A 20,884-nucleotide genomic window follows, 5' to 3' on the forward strand; every position below is an offset into this window, starting at 1 on the left:
AATTGCAACATTATTTTGCCCCATCCTTCTACAAGTCACAGGTTCTATATTAGATACAGAGCATTTGATCTAGAGTTGTTGCTTATGTCATCCACAGGGGTATATGCACCTTAGCTCCTTTGGGTGAAGTTGTCTGCCAGATTATTTCAAAGTAATATTTCTTGTTAGTAACAATATAAGATAGTCAGCCTGTATATCTCAGGTTCATGGCATTCAGACTTTGACCTTTCAGTGGTTTGTGAGACTATTGTGTTCAAAATGATGAAATGATTTCCATTTGGAAATAGTTAGATTGGTACATTCATAAAGGAACCTTTGCCATTTTGGATTTTTATTAGTAAATTAAAACATAATGGCTGTTGTCCCAGTTTACTTGCTCTGTTGCATTCTTAGATTTTTATGGATTATGAATTGAAGCCAGTACTGAAACCTGATGAGCAACCATCCCATTCCATCATACGTTTCAGATTTTTAAGAACTTTGAACACCATCCTCTGTTAATCTGTTGCATAAAAGGAACCTTGGGTTTATAGTCCCTTGGAGGGTCTTAAGTGAATTTAATGTTCCATGGAGGAGCTTCAGAAGATGTGGGAGCAAACGTGGACACAATTGCATGATAGGATTTTTCTTAATTTCCCATTGATGAAGTATCACCATTAAAACTAGAACTTAAATTTGGGTAATAGTGACCTACAGTACAACACAACAGATGGTTTCCTGTTTTGTACATTTGATGCTGATAAGCATCCAAAGAGTAGAACTGTGTATGCTGTTGAAGATGGCTACTATAGATGTGCAGATTCCCCACATCTATATTTAATCATTATAGATCAGATTTGAACCCGCCATGGGTACTACATTTTCTGATTAGTCAGCAGTGTTCCCATGTTAGTCAGTTCTAGAAAGAACAGGGCACAATGAGAAAAGGTATACTATGTTTCCTTGTGAGACAATATAGCTGTTGTTGACTTACATGCACATACATCCAGGCTGTGGGCAGTGTGAATGCTTCAGCACCAACAAAATGTCTTCTTGATGACCATTCTCAGCAGTCTCACAGTTGATCTCAGTTAGCAGTCTCACAGTTGCAGTTTCCAAACCATCTTCAAAGGCATCCCCTTATACCATTCATAACCGTAGTGTAGCCTGGAAGTTACCAAAGCATGGATAATTGAGACTAGATTATCTCTGTCCAGAAAAGGTTACAGATGGCACATCAGCTGGTGATGGAAGGCACTTCATGCCACAGAGGCCACTTCAACTCCAATGAAATAGCTGGATCTAGGAGCATCCCTCTTCCTCACTCATTTATGGGGAGTACAACCCATCCAGAACAGGTTGAACACCATTGATCTGAGCAGCCAAGCTACCCACCAGCCTTGCCACCATCTTATCTGGGCCTTGAGGGAACCCTGAATGCCATCCAGTTTATGCTACTGTTGTCAGGCAGTGTCATCCTGTTGGTAGGGGAAAGGGTTGATATCTTTGGCAATCTCTATTGTAATGTGCCCAAAACAATTTAGCTGTAGCACCTGCACAAGGTGTACTTGTATAACAAATGCCTCAAGCAAATGAACTAGGCCAACTGTTGTAACAGTATTCTGAGCCCCCATTGTCATCCAGAGATTTTACTGAGGATTGGATTAATTAGACTAAGGCTATGGGCATGCTAGTCACTTCAGAAGCAGTGAGAATGGTTTTTCTGGCTGCATTTTGAAGTGTCTCTGCCCTCTGCTGGCCACGCTTCCCTTCACCACTGCTGACTTCTGATCTTTCAAGACCACCCAGAGCAAAATGTTGGGCAAATCATTGTCACTGCCTGAGCCTGCAGCAAAGCATTTCTTTTCGCCACACCTGGAGGGGCAATGGGTTGATCTACCAATCAGTAGCTAAACCTGTCTGAAGCTGAATTTAAAAAAAACCTTGAGCTGATCCAACCAGGTTTTAGATTAAAAAGGGGCAGAGTTTGATTAGTGTTGTGCCCGTTTTCAGAAAAGAGAGGTGGAGATGCACTGGAACCGGCACAACAGTAAGTGTGTCTCTACCCCGAGTCCCTACATGATCAGCCCAGCTGTCTTACAGAGCCAGGATGTGCTGAATGTACTTGAAAAGAGTAAGGGAGACAGTGATTTCATTCTAGAAATTGAGTCTTGTGGCAAAAACATGACATCTGAAGCACAAAAAAATTGTGGCAACATAAAAGTTCTCAAAATTGTATCTTTCATCATTCAAACCAATGTATTACTGAATACAGTAGTCTTTCCCCCTCTCTGTTCATTTCCACTGTACTTGGAACAATTTTAGGCAGCGCACCATAACCTATAAAAATGATGGACTGATTGTAAAGTCTCTTTATAGGAACCACATCATGGTTTATGCTTCTTTGATGAGTAGTAGGAGCATGGTAGTCTGCAACTTTGTGACTTGGTGTGTGCAGTTGCTTCTTGCTTTACCAAAATGATAAGCAGATCCCAGTGGCTTCAAAGAGTACCAGCAGTAACATAAAATAAAACACACGTTTTGGCAAACTCAGCAGAGTACCACAGAACTTTAAAAGACTTTTTTTTATGAAATCCCAGGAATCAGTGCTGTGTTTATTCTCTCTTCTAAACAAGCCACACAGGAAAGCACTCAAAACATGCTCATGTTTTCTCAGTTGCTTTCCTTAGCAATGCTGTTAAACAGTTGTTGTCATGAGTAGGCCTGACCTTTCTGCACTGATAAAGAAAGGTCATCCGTAAAGGTCAGCATGGACAATTCACTAAATTGCCTACCTCAGAGCTAATAGCACATAAATGGACTGCTCCTTTCCTGGAATTAAATAGTGTAGGGGCAGTTCTGCATCCCTCTCAAAGGACCATACCATAGGAATAAAGCTTTATTCCAAAGAAGCAATTGTGCTCATAAGACAACTGCAACTTGTAGCTTTGTAGCTCTCTTTCAAATGGAACTGCTGTCAACAGTTTCATTTCATTTCATTTTCATTTCATTTATTTAATTTTTAAACCGCCCATAGCGAATAGCTCTCTGGGCAGTGAACAAAACAAGATTAAAATACAATATTACAATAAAATTACAATAAAATCAGCAACAAGTTAAACGAAAAAAAAAATTAAATGAAACACATTGAACATTAAAATGCCTGGGAGTATAGCCAGGTCTTAACCTGGCACCTAAAAGAAAGTACCGAAGGCGCCAGGCGTATCTCCACAGGTAGGCTGTTCCACAGTTCGGGGGCCACCACAGAAAAGGCCCTAGATCTAATAACAATCCTCCGGGCATCCTGATGAGTTGGTACCCGGAGGAGGGCCTTGGATATTGAACGAAGTGAACGGGTAGGTTCATAGCGGGAGAGGCGTTCCACAAGGTATTGTGGTCCCACACCGTGTAAGGCTTTATAGGTCAAAACCAGCACCTTGAATCTGGCTCGGAAACAAATAGGCAGCCAGTGCAGGCGGGCCAGGACAGGTGTTATATGCGCAGACCAGCGGGTCCTCGTTAACAGTTGTCAGCCAGTTAGTATAGCTAAATTCAATAATAGGCAAAAAACATTGCCGTTTAAGAACATACCTATAGCCCACAGATATTTCTATCAAACTTTAAAAAGCAGGGAAATTGGGCAGCTATAGTGAATGCACCAGGGGAGCAGCAGACCTGACCTCCTCTCTACTGTACTACCCTACAAATTTGTCAAAATGCAAACACAATTTGGGTTGGTCTTTCACAGTCCAATCCACTTCCTGTGTAGCTTGGAAGAATTTGGTAACATGTGCCTCTGAGCATATGATGAGTGGTGGCAACACCTGCAATCAGCCCAAATAATAGAAATAAGGCATGTGCTGTACTGATCTTGTTTTAGCAGGAAGGAAATAACATTATTAAGACAGTTGATATAGTTCAAATAATCACTTTAAATATGTGTCCTCTCAGCACCCTTCACAAACTACACTTCCCAGGATTCTTTGTGGGAAGCCATGACTGTCTCAAGTGAAATAAAGGTCTGGCATGGGTGTGGCCCTCTGATTAGGCAAGCCCAGCAGCTGTGAGTCTGGCTTTTAGAACACTGACAGTAGGTTCTTAATGAGCATGCCCGCCTTATCATTGAGTTCAATGTAAAATTTCTTAAATTAATTAAAATTAAGTCAGGCATTTTTTTTAACTTTTAAACTGCAGAAGATGAAGGTCAGAGTATGGGGCAATGTCAGTAACAGGATTATACATACTCAGTGAACACAGCTGATTTTTAATTAATTTCAACCAATTATGAGAACTCTGACAGAAAAAAGTTCAAAAAGGGTCTGGGTGTTTTTTCTCTCTTTTAGACTTTGAACTCTCAATTCTCTCGTGACTGTTTTGTGTATCTCCATGAAAACTGAGCGGGTTGTTAAGCAAGCGTTTCTGAGTTCAGGACTATTTGTAAGGTTTTGTTTTGAAATGAGCTTATGGGAAGCATCAGAATGTCATGGGGGTATTTTCAATTTAACTTTGCAGAATGCAAAAAATCCACACTGACTCTTATGGCTGTATAATAATGACCCTGCATAGAGTAACAGTACACCTCTGAAGAGTAGATGCTAGGGTAAGTCATCACCTTTCTGTTAGAGATGTTCTTGGGTTGTTACATTTATACAACTGTGCCTTGGTCATCCTGTATTCACCTCAATTCAGCAACTGCACAGTTCTCTGAAGTTTTAAACACAAGCCCTTTGTACTTTTCCACAGCTTTCTCCATAACATCAAAGAACTGAATGAGAAACAGAAAATCACTTTTTATTTTTGTATCTCTCATTTGAAAGCAATGGAAATGGAAATGGACTGCCTTCAAGTTGATTCTGACTTATGGCAACCCTATGAATAGGGTTTTCATGGTAAGTGGTATTCAGAGGTGGTTTACCATTGCCTTCCTCTGAGGCTGAGAGGCAGTGACTGGCCCAAGGTCACCCAGTGAGCTTCATGGCTGTGTGGGGATTCGAACCCTGGTCTCCCAGGTCGTAGTCCAGCACCTTAACCACTACACCACACTGGCTCTCTCCAGAACTTGGAAAAGTTACTTTTTTGAACTACAACTCCCATCAGCCCAATCCAGTGGCCATGCTGGCTGGGGCTGATGGGAGTTGTAGTTCAAAAAAGTAACTTTTCCAAGCTCTGGCTCTCTCTCACTTAGTTGTGTTTAAAAAAACCAAAAAACATTTCCCAGCGGAACATGGAAGTTTCAGTGTGACAGTCAAATCCACAAATTTAGTGGAGCCCTGGAGGCAACCCATTTAGGCAGTAGCTCCATTTGTGCATCAGAAACCACATTGGGCTCTGGGTCAGGGTGTTTATCTTCCAGGCAGAGTCCCTAAACCAAACAACCTTATCCTTTTCATTCAATGAAGCTATAGATGAAAGCTTTGCAAACACCTGAGTCAGAAACATATGTTCTCTTATAGCCACTCCGCATAACGTTGGCGTTGCAGGTCTCATGAAATTTCAGTATCTCCACATCATTTTGTATGTAAAAAGAGATTTCCTTACATGCAACAAACATTGGTTGTGGCCAGCTCTCAATTAAAAATCCAAACAGTGAATTGTTTGCTTTAGGCAAAGAAAAGGGGGTGGGAAACACTAAAAATATAGGAGACAGACAAATAAGCCTTTCTAAACAAAGACTTAATTGCTCTCATAAATGTAGGGTCCTCACTATCTAAGATGAAGAGTTTAGATACATTTATGAGAAAAGGGTGGGCTAGCGAAGGATGGAGTTGCATCCCATAAAAGAATCCATGAGAGCCTTGCTTGTTTTGTTGTACACTTTGGATGCCCTGCCAAGTTTACATTCTCGGTGATTTCACTCAATGTATGTATAATAGCGCGAAAGAAACAGCTCCAGGAACTTCAAGGAGAAGTTGGTGTGGTTGCTCATGTAACTGAGAGTTAAGTCCAAGTCACCAATAAATAGCCATGCATAAGTCTAAAATGAATTGTATCTGTCTGGGTTTATTTTTAATTTCTTTTTTTGCGTGTCTGTACAGCTGGTATGCCAAAGAACCAACAGCAAGAGGCCATATCACAATCTAAGTAAGGGACAGCCCACGCCCCAAAGCTGTCTTTATTGTCAGTTCTTTCCATTAACTTTTCAGAACATAAGAACATAATAAGAGCCTGCTGGATCAGGCCAATGGCCCATCTAGTCCTGTTCTTACAGTGGCCAATCAGTTGCCCATGGGAAGCCCACAAGCAGGACCTCAGTACAAGAGCACTTTCCCCTCCTGGGATTTCCAGCAACTAGTATTCAGAAGCATACCACTTCTGACTTTGGAGTCAGAGCATAGCCATCATGGCTAGTAGTCATAAATTAATCCAACGCTCAGTATCATCAATCTCTGGATGAACCAAAACAATAACAGACATTTTATTTTTGTATCTGAGGTATTTCTATGGTGTGACCGCACTTGGAATACTGTATACAGCTGTGGTTGCTGCACCTCAAAAAGAGCTGGAAAAATAGCAGAAGAAGAAAACCAAAATGATCAGAAGGTTGGAGTAACTCCCATATTATAACATTTGGGAGTTTTGAGAAAAGTTACAACATTTGGGGCTTCTTAGTTTAGAAAAAAAGGCTAATAAGGGGGGAAACACGATAGAGAGGTACATAAGATTATGTGTGGTGTAGATGACAAGGTCATTCAAGTGGCTTTCTGGGAGCCCACATGTTCTCAGTAAGCCATCATCATTACCCTGTTGTGCAAACCAGGCCAGTGCTGGCTTGCACTCTGCTGTTCCTGTCATCAAAGTAGTAACTGCTGCTTTAAGTGGCTGAAAGGCCTTTGGCATATTGTCACAGTCAACACACATGAGGATGAGCTTCCTCCCTCTAAGACCTAAGACCACATTCACATCGCACATTTAAGGCTTCCTCCAAAGAAACCTGGAAAGTGTAGGTTTTGAAGGGTGCAGAGAGTTGTTAGGAGGAGCCCTATTCCCCTCACACAGATACAGTTCCTAGAGTGGTTTAACCAGAGCTTGGAAGATTACTTTTAAAAAGTAATAAATTACAGTTTCAATTACTTGGGCCAAAAAAGTAGTAATTACCGTTACAATTACAATTGCTCTGAAAGTAACTGATTACTTTACTTTTTCTCAAAAGTAATCACTACAATTACATTTCAGTTACTTTAAAAAACTCCTACAAGGTGCTGGCCTTGGCTGCTGCACATCTAAGAAGCCTAAAACAATATTAAAAATAAACACACACACACAGGGGGTAGTAGAATAAAAAAATTTATCCATAAGATTAACATAATGGCATAACAGAATCTCACATCCCCCCAAGCAATGAAGATACCCCAACACTTGAAATCAAATTTTACACTTGAAATGCTTTTATAATATGTTTCTGTTATGTCTCAAAAGAACAAGATGCTCAAAGAGCATGTCAGACAAGGAATGTCTTTTTACAGTCATTACGTTGCCACCAGTACTGAACAGGCGTTCTACTGCGGCGCTTGAAGGCATGCCTGTGTTGTGCTGCAAAAAACACCGCAGCACACGTGGAAAGCCATGGAGTGATGACACTTCCCTGCTGGGAGACCTCAGGTACCTCACCAGTTCCTCCTCAGCAGTGTCCACTGCTGACTTCTTGCCCTGGGGCAGAAAGTTAAAGAAGTCATCTTCTAAGTCATCTTCTTCCTGGTCTTTATCTGAAGACTGATCACTGTCCTCATTAAGTACACCCATCTTTATTTCAGCTTTCAACAAGGCTTCCATTGTGTATCTAAGAAAGAGAGAGGATATGTTAACACATATATGTTAGGAAACCATCATCTGCTCTTCATTTCCTGATGCTTGTCATGTCCCCTGGTTCAGGGTCCAGCCTGAGCCTGTGGATGATGACATGGAAGGTAGGAAGGTGACCAAGTCACCACACTCATGGGGCAGCACAGCAGACCCTTAAGGATTACCTGCAGCAACCCAAGGTTGTGATGAGGAGCCCCAGGAAGAAAAGGCCCAGCCCCTGCCTACCACCTTAAGCCCTCTGATGCCTCCCTTGAGACAACATTTCCCTTGGAGTAATCCACCCAAAGGGCTTCTCTAATGTTCTTACTTGTTGGTATGGGTGATGGCCTGACACGATTCCAGCCAATCTAGTTTGAAGCGAGGGTGTAGGCAGGCTGCCAGAAGAAGCCTCTTGTCCTCCCAGATAGCTGCAAACCGCTTTCTTAGGGCTTCGCGCACACCTCTCAGCAGCTGAAAACAGTATGTGTACCTCTCAGGTTTGTTTTCCAGTCCTTCTAACTTGTGGTCCAGATTGCAGAGCGTTGGTAGCAAATACCCCATGAACATGCCGTTCTCCCGTTGCAGGATATCTAGGGACTGGACTAGTGGCTCCATAATCTCTGTGTATTCCTGTACCACTTCAATTTCAGCAGCTGTGATCCTGGACAAGGAGCAGCGGTCCATTATGGCATGCATTTTTAGTGGCACAGTTGACAGGAGCTCATGTAGTTGCTTCAACGCATCAAAGGTGGAATTCCACCTGATCTTATTCGGTACCTTCAGATACACACCACATTGCGTACAGATATACTCAGCAATCTGGGCTGACTGGTTCTGCTTGGACCACAACTTGCTGCACTTTCCCATCAAGGAACGAAACTGTTTCTTGAAAGGACCAAGAAGACTACTTTTGGAGGAGTCAGAAAGCATGGCCTCTATGTCTTGTGTTGCCACAAGGTTGAGGGTGTGGCTAGCACATCTCTGGTGTGGTGGTAAAACAAAATCCTCTGCTGAGTCTGCAGCTTCTTCCTCTGCCTCAGGTCCTGTGTCCAGGATCTCACAGATAGGCACAAACTCCACCTCAGCCTCCTCCTCCTCCTGGTTATCACCATCATCGTCACTGGTGCCTGCAGCTTCCACTGGTTCCACTGGCCATGAAAACTCTGAACGCTTTCACAAAGTTGGAGCCATTGTCTGTAGTAGTGCACATAACTTTGTTGTGGATCCTGTACTGCACATGTACATCATGCAGTGCTTTTGAAAGGACATCGTATGTATGGCGCCCCTTCAGACGCTTACAAGCCAAGGCCCCGACCTCACGTTTCAGGGTAGTTGGGTTGATCCAGTGGGCTGTTACCCCAAAGTAGCTCTTCTTGCCATTGGTCCAACAATCTGCAGTGGTTGCTATATATGCCACAGCACCCATTCGGTTTGCAAGAGTTTCTCTCATGTGGCATGCTCTCTTCTCAATTCTGTCTCTCAGAGTCTTGGCACATATGATGGTGAGATCTTTGGGGAGTCCAATGCGAACCAGATTAATGAATGATGGTTTGTCCACAGTCTGAAGTGGTAATGTCTCCTCTACAATGAAATCAACGATTTTCCTGTCGAGATTGCTCTGGGTGACAGGCTCCCTGCCAGATCCCCACCTCTCAAGGGTTGTCTGCTGCTGCTTCAGCATTTTGGGAGGAGGGGTGTCATGCATTGGTTCAGGAAGGCCACGTCTCCTTGCCTTTATTGCTTCTTCAATTGCTCTCAGCTTCTCAGGGTGTGCCCTCTGAGGAAGAAGAACAAAGCATGAATCCAAGAAAAAATGGAAGAGGAACTTCACAATTTAAACATAAGTAGACAATGGACACTCTTTGAGGACCAGCATGACAAAGGCTTACCTCAAAATGTTTCTTCACATTGGATGAGGAGGAAACAGCTGTTCTCAGATTTTTGATCCTTGGAAGGCAGTAATTGCATCGTACAACAACATTTTTCCCACTCTGGCTCACAAATGTACAAGTTTTCTCAAAGCCAAACCATGGTACTTGCTGTTCTGCAGATGTGGCTGTGGGCAACTGGCACTGCTTCATGCCCTCCTCCTCCTCATGCACAGGGCCTCCTTTCTGAACCTCACTTTCTAGTTTTGCCTCCTCAGGATCAACAAGCTGTGACTCAAGTGGCCGCACTAACTGACTGCTGCTCTCAGTAGCAAAACCTGCAACAGGCGTCTCTGTAATAAACAAGAGATAATGCTCCTATATGGGTGAACTTCAGCTGTGATGTGCCCGCATCTCTTCCCCATGCTGCAAGATCCCCCAGTCAGAGTGGAAGTAAGCAGGTCGATAGCACAATTAAAAGAGATCCTATTTGCATCATTTTTGCTCACTGAATAACCCTGCCTGGGCCAGTCTAACCTACTATCTCACAGGGTTGTTGTGAGAACAAAATGAGACTAGGGTTCAAATCCCCACATAGCCATGAAGCTCACTGGGTGACCTTGGGCCAGTCACTGCCTCTCAGCCTCATGAAAACCCTATTCATAGGGTCACCATAAGTTGGAATCAACTTGAAGGCGGTACATATATTTTTTATTTTGAATATGATGATTATGATAATAAATATGCAGCATTTCAAATTAATTCTGTATGAGAAGCATTCCATGCCAAGCTTGGAAAACCAAGGATGAGGTATAAAATGTAGACAAAAATACTTTTGACAAAATGCCGTTTATCTTTTATATCTATATCTATAATTAGCAATACAGCTGAATGATGTATGTAAAGTATTTTTTCTTTCCCTTTTCTTTTTTATTAATATTTTAGTACTACTGCTAAAGTTCTGATGAAAGAATAAAGCATTCATTAGCCAAATTCAAATGATTAGAACACATCACATAAATTCCACTGAAGTTGGAGTTTTTGCCATAGAAAATGAAAAAAACATATAACCTATGATAGCCCAATAGACAATCAGAACTAATATAAAACCCTATTGCTTCTCATTTGCAAATCTTGCAAGATCTAAGGTAACTCTAGATCATGTGAGTTCAGGTGATGCATGTTATGTACATTTGTATAGATAGTAGCAGAGATTGTCAACAGTCTATCTCTCTCTGGGACTGGGAATCTCTCTCTTTCTCACAGAACATGAGTTTGAGAGCTGGGGGACTGAGAGGAGGAGCTGCAAGGACCCTACTTCTCACCTCATCTCTGCCAAGAACAAAAAAATCAGCCTTAAGCCTAATGATTTATTATTATTATTATTATTATTATTATTATTATTATTACTGAGACAGTTTTTGTCCCACATCCAATTCAGTCTTGTGATTAAACAGGACAAAAATACAAATAAAAAGAAAGATGGAGTTCAAATAAATATACAATAAAAAGCTAGCCGGCATTTTAAAAGGCAGGAGTGCTCTGTCTGGATAAATACAGCACACAGCTATGCATGGGAACAAGGGGGAGAGTTCAAAAAAGGGGGGAAGGAAGAGAAGTAGGCCAGAGCTTGGAAAAGTTACTTTTTTGAACTACAACTCCCATCAGCCTAATCCAGTGGCCATATTGCCTAGGGCTGATGGGAGTTGTAGTTCAAAAAAGTAACTTTTCCAAGCTCTGAATAGGCTGAAGTTTCAGAAGTGCCTTGTGATTGATGGAGGGGGCGGCAACGAGGCAAGGAGAGGCAGTGGGGGGCAGAAGGGGCCGCAGGGGGGTGGGGGGGCAAAAATGCCACAGGGGGGTGGAAGGGGCCGCGGGGGGGCACACACACACACACAAATCATCGTCACTCACCTCCACAGCTCTTCTCCATTCTGCTGCTGCCTTCTCCGTTGTCCTTGCCGTGGCTTTTTCCTCCAGCGTCCATTTTTTCCTCTCAGACGCTAGCAGGCCCCGCCTATTCACCTCTTCCCTCGTGCCTCCTAACACAGATCATGAGGGAAGAGACAATCTGCGCAGAGGTCCAATCAGTGTGAGGCACATGTCTTGTGTTAACCAATCACAGCCAGGAGCTGACTTCCCCTTGTTCCCGCCCCCAAGTAACATCCAACCTAACGTGGAAACGTTAAAGTTGCAGGTGAAAAGTAGGGAAATTACTAGTCGTTCCGTTACTTGCCAAATGTAATGGAATTACCCACTCGTTATTTAAAATTGTAACGAATTACAAGTAACTCATTAAAAATAACGAGTTACTTCCAAGCTCTGGGTTTTAACAGTTGTCCCTCTTCCCAGAGAACTCTGGAGATTGTAGCTCTATGAGGGGAATAGGAGTTTCCTAGCATCCTTCACAAACTGCCCTTCCCAGGATTCTTTGGCGGAAGCAATGACTGTTTAAAGTGGAATAAATGGATGGTGTGAATGTGGCCTAAATATTCTGTAAAAAATGATATTGCAGTAAGGCTGGAAGAACTTCAGCCAAAGCAACCGAAATGTTCAAGGGACTGGAGCAACTCCCCTAGGAGGAAAGGTTATAACATTTGGGGCTTTTTAGTTTAGAAAAAAAAAGCAAGTAAAGGGGAGGGGCGTGATAGAGGCTCCTAAGATTATGCATGGGGTGGAGAAAGTGGATAGAAGATTTTCTCCTTGTCACATAATGTTGGAAGCTGAATGTTTGAGATTCGGGACAGATTAAAGGAAATAATTCTTCACACAACAGATAGTGAAACTATGGAATTGGCTGTCATATGCTTTAGTTTGGGTGGCTTTAAAAGGGGACTAGAAAAATTAATGGAGGAATTAGATATACAATGTGATGTTGTAGTTGGACTATGGTATGTGGAGACTGCGGTTCAAATCCCTACTCATTCATTGAGCTCGCTGAGTGACCTGGAGCCAATCACATGTCTCTCAGCCTAACATACCACCTGGAGTTGTTGTGATGATAATACAGGGAGAGAGAGAAGCACATTCGCTACCTTGAGCTCCTTCAAGGAAAAGTGGGATATAAATGTAAGAATATAATTAAAATAACAAAAAATTAAGCTATCAATGGCTGCTACTCAGGTTGGCTACATTCTACCTCCAATATCAGAGGTAGTTTGCCTCTGAATACCAATTGCTGGGAAGACTGCTGTTGTGCTCATCCTGTTTGCAAGTTTCCCATAGGTATCTGGTCAGCCGCTGTGGAAACAGGATGTTGGACTAGATGGGTCTTTGGTTTGATCCAGCATTATATTCTTATGTTTTAACATCACTTTTCACAAAAGAGCCCAGTGATGGTTTACCATAAAAATACAATATATGCCTATAAACACAAAGAGCAGTATCCATCTCCTTCTGTCCGTGCGAGGATTTACGCTTGCACAATGGAGATTTTCCCCCTCTCCTCCCCCCATCTCTAAATCTGTCCTGGAAGTTCCCCCAGCTCTCCAGAGAGATTTGGGGAGTGCACAGGGAAAGGAGGTGAGGACTTCAATTGCACAAACTTAAATCCTTGTGCTGAATACAACCCTAAGTCTGCAATACCCAACATACTTACCAAGAAATAAATCCCATTGAACTCAGTGAGATTGCAAAAATTACATATATTTAGGAAAGCAAAACCAAAAATGGTAAAATCCCCAAAAGGAAGTGGTTTCCCTTAGCCAATGTGGTCTCTATGACGATGTGATGGTCACTGCCATCTCTACAAATAAATTCCATCTGTACCTTAGATTTTTTTTTTCTTAAGAAGGACTTCTTAGGAACACCAATTCTGCATAAATAAATATGTGAAGAAAATGCCTCTGAAAATAATGAAACCTTCTATCACTACAGTTCCTTCCTTTTCCCAGCCATCTTTATGTGTGCATAGTTGTGGTACAGAATGGAAAGACTCTCGCAGCAGCTGTGTAGAGACTCATACAGAGTTTTAACAGGGAGCCTACTGTGGAAGGGTGCACCTAAACAGACATTTGGAAGATAGACAAGACATTAAGAAAGGGGGATGGGGAAGACAGCCTGCCTGAAGCATGTTGGGGGAGGCAATCTGCATTCTGTTTAGAGGTTATATGTATGTCTTTTTGGGAGGGTGGGGGTAAAGCCAAACTCACTTGGCAGCAGAGAAACTCTTTTTTGTAAGTACATCTGTACACATCTGGAGCCCTCTGTTCTTCATACTGGAGGTAGGAGATTAGAGAGACTTTCCTCTATGTTTTTTCAGCTCAGGAGAAAGGGGCTCAGGTGCCCAAGGGAGGGGGAACATTTGGGATCAAATGGCATTCTGGGAGTGAGATTGTGGAAGCCCTTGAGAGACAAATACTGCCAGTTGCCACTCATGCAGTCCCCTTTCTCCCACAACATTATGACAGGTAAATTCTATCTGCCTGCCTGAAAACCTTTTTCATGACCCCATGTTTTATTCTTGGAAGGGGAAGTCCCAAGGTTTGCAGAAGCAGAAAAAGTCTTTAGGGAAAAAAGCATAAGGGGGTCACCCCCCCAAAAAAAAACCCCCCAGCTCAGTGAGGACTGAGCATGCTCAGTAGCCACACAGTGCTGAATGGGTGCAGTAATGGTGGAAAACTGGAACAGAAATGAGATGGGAACAGACATGCTATGGTCCTGAAAGAAGGCATGGTTGGCTGGCTGGTTGGCTGGCTGGCCGGCCAGAACACTGAACAAGATCATTCCACACTGCAACATGTTATTGCAGGTCAGCGGTGTCACTAGCCGGGTGCGGGGAGTGCGGGCCACACCAGGGTGACCCCATGAGAGGGGGGTGTCACCCAGAGTAGGGTTGCCATATTGCCCAGTTAGCTGGGTTTTACCCAGATTCTTTGCATGCCACCCGGTGCCCATTTAGCCCCTTAGCTGGCCCGGATTCTCAGCTTTCATTTTAAAAAAATAATTAAGTTTCTAGGTGGTCTGGTTCTTGGGATATACATAAAAACGTCAGCCCCCCCCGTTAAATCTTTTTTTAAGCTACTGTATAGCACTTCGTAGCTTTAACCCGGCCCGTTCAGGATTGCAGCCAATTAGTGAAGTGTTTGGTTGACCTGTGGCAGTGTCTAGTAAACCTCTTTGCAAGGCCAGAAAATGGTGGTTCCCCCCCCCTGTTTATCTGAAAATCTCATAAATTGGGTAAGTATATACATTTCCGTTTTTTCCCCTCTTGTGTGTAGGAGTCAGATCCTGGGCAGTGTTTTGAAAACCTTCCCAGTACTTGCTTTTGTGGGGGTAAAAGCATTGCTAATCCCATATGTCCAGAGTAAATCCCATTGAATTCAATAGGATTTACTTTTGAGTAGACACGGTTATGAATGTGCTGAAAATCAATGGGACTTTGGAGTGAATGTAAAAAAGAATTGTGTTTGTGTTCTCTTTCTGTCCCACCCTCCCCAGTCCTATTTTAAAGCAAGTAGGCAGGGCTTACTTAGGTATTACAGTTTTTATTCTGTAGGAAACTAATACTGATTTTTTAAAAACTAATACTGATTTTTCTGCAATGACCAACCGGTTTGACAATATATTTATTAATTATTTATTTATTATTTATTAATTAAATTTATATACCGCCCCATAGCCGAAGCTCTCTGGGCGGTTCACAACAAATAAACATCAAACATACAGTTAAAACCACAATTAAAACCACAAATCAGGGGTTAAAAATAAATTAATTAAACAGAGATTAAAACATAATTAAACACATATTAAATGCATGTAAATACAAAAATGTAGAAGTACTAAGATGTTAGAATATTAAAATGTTAAAATGATTAAAATGTTAAGATGTTAAAATGCCTGGAGAAGAGGAAGGTTTTGACCTGGCGCCGAAAGGATATTAATGTTGGTGCCAGGCATACCTCATCAGGAAGAGTATTCCATAGTTCGGGGGCCACCACTGAAAAGGCCCGGCCTCTCTGAGTAGGCACCCGGAGGATAAACTATTATATGGGCTATATGTATTTATACATCTGCAGTGTGTGTGTGTGTAGTCTTTCCAACAACCCTGTGAGGTAGGGTTGGAAACCAAGGCAGCTCACAACAAGAAATAAAGCCATTTAAAATCCAATAACCATAAAAACAAGTATAAACAGTTGCAAAACAGCGTAAAGTGGCATGATTCAGAATTTTGGGTTGTGTGAATGAAGTTGCTTATCACTTGAGGTTGCACTTCTGTCCCTGTTTGAGTAAGTTCCACTGAGTACACTGGGACTTGCTTCTAAATAAATAAACCTAGGATTGCACTATAAATATCTTTACAGTTTGTGTAAATAATAAATATATTGTATAGTCATGCTTATATAAATATTTCTTCATTTATCATATTTTTGGTTTTTGGTTCGGAACCCTGACTGGTTGTGAGATGCTTAGTTTTCTGCCTTACTCATAGGAATCTTGTTGTGGTTGGTATGGTATTACATTTAGGAAAGTGTTACTGCCTTCTGTGTTTTTTTTCCCTATTTGCATTTCACTTATCTTTAACCTCACTCCACTACAGCCATAGAAGCAACAGCAGCATATACAAGATAATTAACTCCCATTAGTGATAAGAGCAAGAACTTATCATTATTATTTTAATTAAAACAAGAGGCTTATGAGTACTTTGAAGAGGACCAGATATTTATTTTTTTTCTGAGCCCAGGACTGGGTCTTTCATGATGCCCGGTGGGGGGGAGGAGCAGGAGAGTAGTCGATAAGACAGACATCCTGGCATTGGTAATCTAATTAGCAAGGTATGTGTGGGGTTGTTGCACACTTCCAGGCCCAGTGTCATTTTGAGTTTGTGTAGATGTGGTTGATCAAAGGGAAAAGAAATTTTGAGTTAAGCAAAGCTCTGCTTTTATAAAACCTAAGAAACATACAGATACTTTGAATGTCTGAGTGCCTGCACCAGTGGACTACTGGAGAAACTTGTAAAACTTGCTGCAACAGTATTTAGAACTGAGCATGCGGCGTGAAATACACCTTTTCCTGACATTTTGGCTTGTTTTTCTCCACCCACCACATCTCTGAAATATATTGTATATGTAATGGTTAACCGTACTGCTGTCCTGACTTACTTTGTGTTTGTTGCTATTTTGTGTTTTTATTGTGTTTTTATATTGATCGTGCATTTTTATTGTTTTTATTATATTTGTAAGCTGTCCTGAGCTCTGTTTTTAACAGCAGAAGGGCAGGATATAAATCCTCTTAATCAATCAATCAACATTCCATAGCGTTGGAAACTAGAGTCTAGGCATTTAAGGCTGAAAATGTTGTTTTTTTTAAAAAAGATTTCTCACATCTTTCTCCAGTTTTTGGTGGTAATTCCTGGGCACAAAAACAAAACAACTGGACAATCCAAATACTAATATGCAAATAATCTGCACAATATGCAAATAATTTGCATAATATGCAAATTAGCCTGCCCGGATTTGTGGAACTGGAATATGGCAACCCTAACCCAGAGCCGCCCCACCCCTAGGCACCCTAGGTCTGGTACGGGAGGAGGTCCATGGGGGGTGACACCATGAGTTACCGCACCGGGTGACACCAACCCTAGTGACGCCACTGTTGCAGGTCTTACTTGTTTGTTTCTGCTAAGGACCATCCTCAGGGACCATGGAGTCTTAGCTGGACAATGCTCAGCTGTGTGTTAAAGATCTTTCTGTTACATAATTCCTGCAAAAATTACGGTAATACGAAAACTTACTCTGGACTTTGCAAGATTCCCTCTCTCTATGTGAGTGTATTTTAACTTATACATACTGTATGTGTAAACACATTGTTATCCTTGATATGTATGCTGGAGGAATATCATTCTCTTCCTGCTGCCCCTTCCAAGTGACTTTGTGGCAATGGCAAACTCACAGAGAGTTGCTGTGCTGGCACCAGTGAAGATGCTGATGCAAAACCAAAAAATGTCTTGGCAGACTTAACATATGCAGATTGCTGCTTTTTGTTTGTTAAACAAAGGCAACTGTGGTATTTTTAGTTCTATTCAAAATACGGGAAGCAAAAATCATTCTTGCCAAGTGGCAAGGGACAAAACCAGCTGAAGAAGAAATTATTTCCAGATTTCCACTAAAGAATTCAAAAGCTTTATTCATATGTTGTACTCCAGGCTGATCTGTCATTCCATTGTGTCATGTAGTGTTAGTTCTTCTGTCTCATCATCACATGGTTGAACTTTCAGAGTTCATGTTCCCTGGCACATGAATGTTCGGCTGGAAGGTGGCTCAGTGCTGCCACTAATGATTGCACAAGGGAAACGATGACCCAGGGATCCAGTAAGTCGACTTGCTGCCACAGCCGCAGTGGCAGCTAGTGCCCACTAGACTTGGTGACTCTGCCATGGGGGCGTGGCCAGTGAGGGCACGGCCAAGTTCTGTTTTTCCCCCATCCTCTTTTATAAATATACTGTGGACACTTAAGCACTACAGTTTTACAAATAGTGCCAAACTAAACTGTAAAGTGTCTTTCTTTGGTTCAGAAGGGTTCCCTGCTGTCACAGTAGCTTCTCAGATGGGAGAAAAGTTTTGTGGCCATCACCTTTCTGGATCTTTCCCTGTCCTTCTCCTTTGCAAAGAAACAGTGGACACTTGAACATTGCAGTTTAAATAAAACTGAGCACCTAACAGAGCTTTAGTCCTATGCTTGCTGTCACACAGTTAAGTCATACCTCCTCAGTAGTGAACAGAAACCTAGATCTCTGCTCATTCAGTAATGCTCTTCCAATCCTGTTTAAAAAAACACACACACAGAGTGAGTGAGTTACTGGAAACTTACGTTTAGAAGGCACTACAAAGGACTTTAGTCCTATGCTTGCTGTCATGAATAAGCCCCACAGAACACAGTGGAGGTTTACTTACTTCTGAATAAGGTGAAGAGGATTGTTTTAGTAACCAGCAGTGCCTGGAAAGTTCATTTTAAAAAGGAACAAAATCTTTCAGTTCAAGTTCATCCAAATAAACGTTTAATTCATGATAATTTTTGCCTGCCACGCACAAAGCACAAGAGTGCTGCTCTCCCCCAGTGCCAACAGTAAACCACACAAAGAACTTAAGTGAAGAGTGAAAAGAAAAGAAAAGACACATTTTGGCAACTTTTAAAATTAAAACATATTTAAAGAAAGCATCTGCAATTGTATAAATGTAATGGTTAAAATGCTGGACTAGGACCTGGAGGATCAGGGTTCAATTGTACACCCACTTAAATGAACACAATTGGTTTACTTAAGTAAAATGAATAGGATTATATTAGTTACTACAACTAAATCATACCTCCTCGGTATAGTTAACTGTTATATATGTGAGATTGAGCTATGTGTCACAGCAAATATTATATTCAGGAATATTATGTTTTATTTAAGCTGTTCCTGGCTTATTCCCTGGTATGCAGAAAGAAGCTTCCTGACCTGGGGCAGCATGTTCAAGAATGATGGATAATAGTCATTGGCTAAAGATTTCCAGAGGGTTTTTAAATAAATAAATAAATAAAACCAATCCTGTAAATGATAAGCTCCTATTACTCAAAGAAAAAGAAATGAAAGAAAGAAAGAAATGAAAGAAAGCAAAAGAAAACAAGAAGCTGAAATGTTAGCAAAAGGAGTCTTTCACACCATATGATCAGTTCTAAGTACTGTAGCAGGAAGTTCCACCCTTGCTTCCTTCAGACTTTCCCAGCCCATATGCAAACCGATCAGTTCTCCCAGTACCTCCTCCAGTTTAAAAAAGATTGGAAAACAAAGTGTGCACATATTAAAATGAGTAGATGGTGCCCAATCAGCAGTCAGCCGCCAGTGCTAAGATGGGCCAACCTGCCTCTGTCACCCATCCCCCTCCACCGTGCCATATGATAACACCGGTGCCCACGTGATGCCTATTAAGAATCTGGAAGGGCAAGCAGGGAGCGAACCATGTCAGCCCTTCTCATGCATCTGTTCACTGATGCCAACTGAGCACCTCAAAAGATCTTTAATAAATACCGTATATTCCGGCGTATAAGACGACTGGGCGTATAAGACGACCCCCAACTTTTCCAGTTAAAATATAGAGTTTGGGATATACTCGCCGTATAAGACTACCCCTGCTTATGACATGCAACACATTTGGAATCAAAGAGCTCCTCCCCCAGCTCAAAGGGCTGGAGTTCCAAACAGGCTTAAGACCCAGCATTTCTCCCTTTTAGGAATTAAATCCTCCACAGGCAGCGAGCCTTTTACTCTGTGCCCGGTTTGGCTTGACCAGCAGCCTGGACAGCAGACCCTCCGCCCCCATTTTCTAGAGCAGTGACAGCAACCCCTCCTCACTCTGCCTTTCGTCCTTCAGCCCTGCACTGTCTGCGGAGCACTCCATGGAGATCCCTGCCTTAGTCCTTCCCCAGGCCACTGCCCCCTCCCCTCATGTTCTTGCCCTTGCCTGGACTCACTCGCCGCTCCTCCCCTCAGCCTGCTTCCTATCCCATAGCTCCGCAGGCACTTACATAGAGGGAGTTGACGCTGGAGCCGTAGAAGTGCAGCGGAGTGCTGAGCTCCAAAGGCGGAGAATATGCATCATCCCCAGGCTCCAGCTCCACGTCGCCTCGCTCCAAGCCGAAGGGGAAAAGGAGCCCCCCGTGAGGGAAGCAACGGCGGGGATGTGGCCGCGGCCGTTTTTGAGCTCCCCCCACCATATGCGCCGACCGCAGATTCTCCAGTCCGGCTCGGAAGTTTCAGCACCCACCCTATAAGATGACACCCGGCGCATAAGACGACCCCCGACTTTTGAGAAGATTTTCCTGGGTTAAAAAGTCGTCTTATATGCCGGAATATACGGTAAATACTTTTGACTGAGACCAGATATTACAAGGCAAGATATTGCACCTCTTCTCTTCCCAGTGAGCTGAATTAATGAAAAGTATCAACATAGAATTTTGTCACAGCATCTCAGCAGCTCATCTTTAGGAGGTGTTGGATGAGGTGAATGGTGATAGTGGATGGCTTTGCATCAGCTACTGTTTTATCTACTCCTGCTTTTTAGGTGCTTGTTGTATGCTTTTGATAGTTTATTATTATAAGGTATTTTGTAAGGGTTATTTTGTAACCAATATTAGCCGCCGCAAGCACATGGTTGCAGAAAGGTGGTCTAAAAATTAAAATAATAAATGAATAATAAATAAATAGGGTGAACATGGGCTACTCTTCTGACTTCAGTATATGGCTCTAGAATATTTCAGTTTATACACACAATCTCTTTTCG

General features: G+C 42.3%; 2 protein-coding genes across 2 annotated transcripts in view; one reads left to right on the top strand and one right to left on the bottom strand.

Moving 5' to 3' along the window:
* The window catches only part of FBXL7 (F-box and leucine rich repeat protein 7), a 205,636-nt gene that overhangs the window by 166,711 nt on the left and 18,041 nt on the right, over positions 1–20,884 (top strand). The window lies entirely within an intron of this gene.
* LOC133390667 (uncharacterized) lies at positions 7,340–8,337 on the bottom strand. The gene is made up of 2 exons (XM_061639767.1): positions 8,087–8,337; positions 7,340–7,756 (listed from the first exon to the last, which is right to left on the bottom strand). Exons 1-2 carry the CDS (start codon positions 8,323–8,325, stop codon positions 7,366–7,368), a joined length of 630 nt encoding a protein of 209 aa, XP_061495751.1. The 5' UTR covers positions 8,326–8,337; the 3' UTR covers positions 7,340–7,365.

Source organism: Rhineura floridana, chromosome 1 (assembly GCF_030035675.1).
Source record: "Rhineura floridana isolate rRhiFlo1 chromosome 1, rRhiFlo1.hap2, whole genome shotgun sequence".
Lineage (NCBI taxonomy): Eukaryota > Metazoa > Chordata > Lepidosauria > Squamata > Rhineuridae > Rhineura > Rhineura floridana.

Excerpts from the sequence above, each read along its gene's own strand:
- LOC133390667 (XM_061639767.1), bottom strand. The coding sequence starts at position 8,325 with ATGTTCATGGGGTATTTGCTACCAACGCTCTGCAATCTGGACCACAAG. Across the intron at positions 7,757-8,086 it reads GCCATCACCCATACCAACAA|ATACACAATGGAAGCCTTGT; the intron begins GTAAGAACATTA and ends TCTCTTTCTTAG.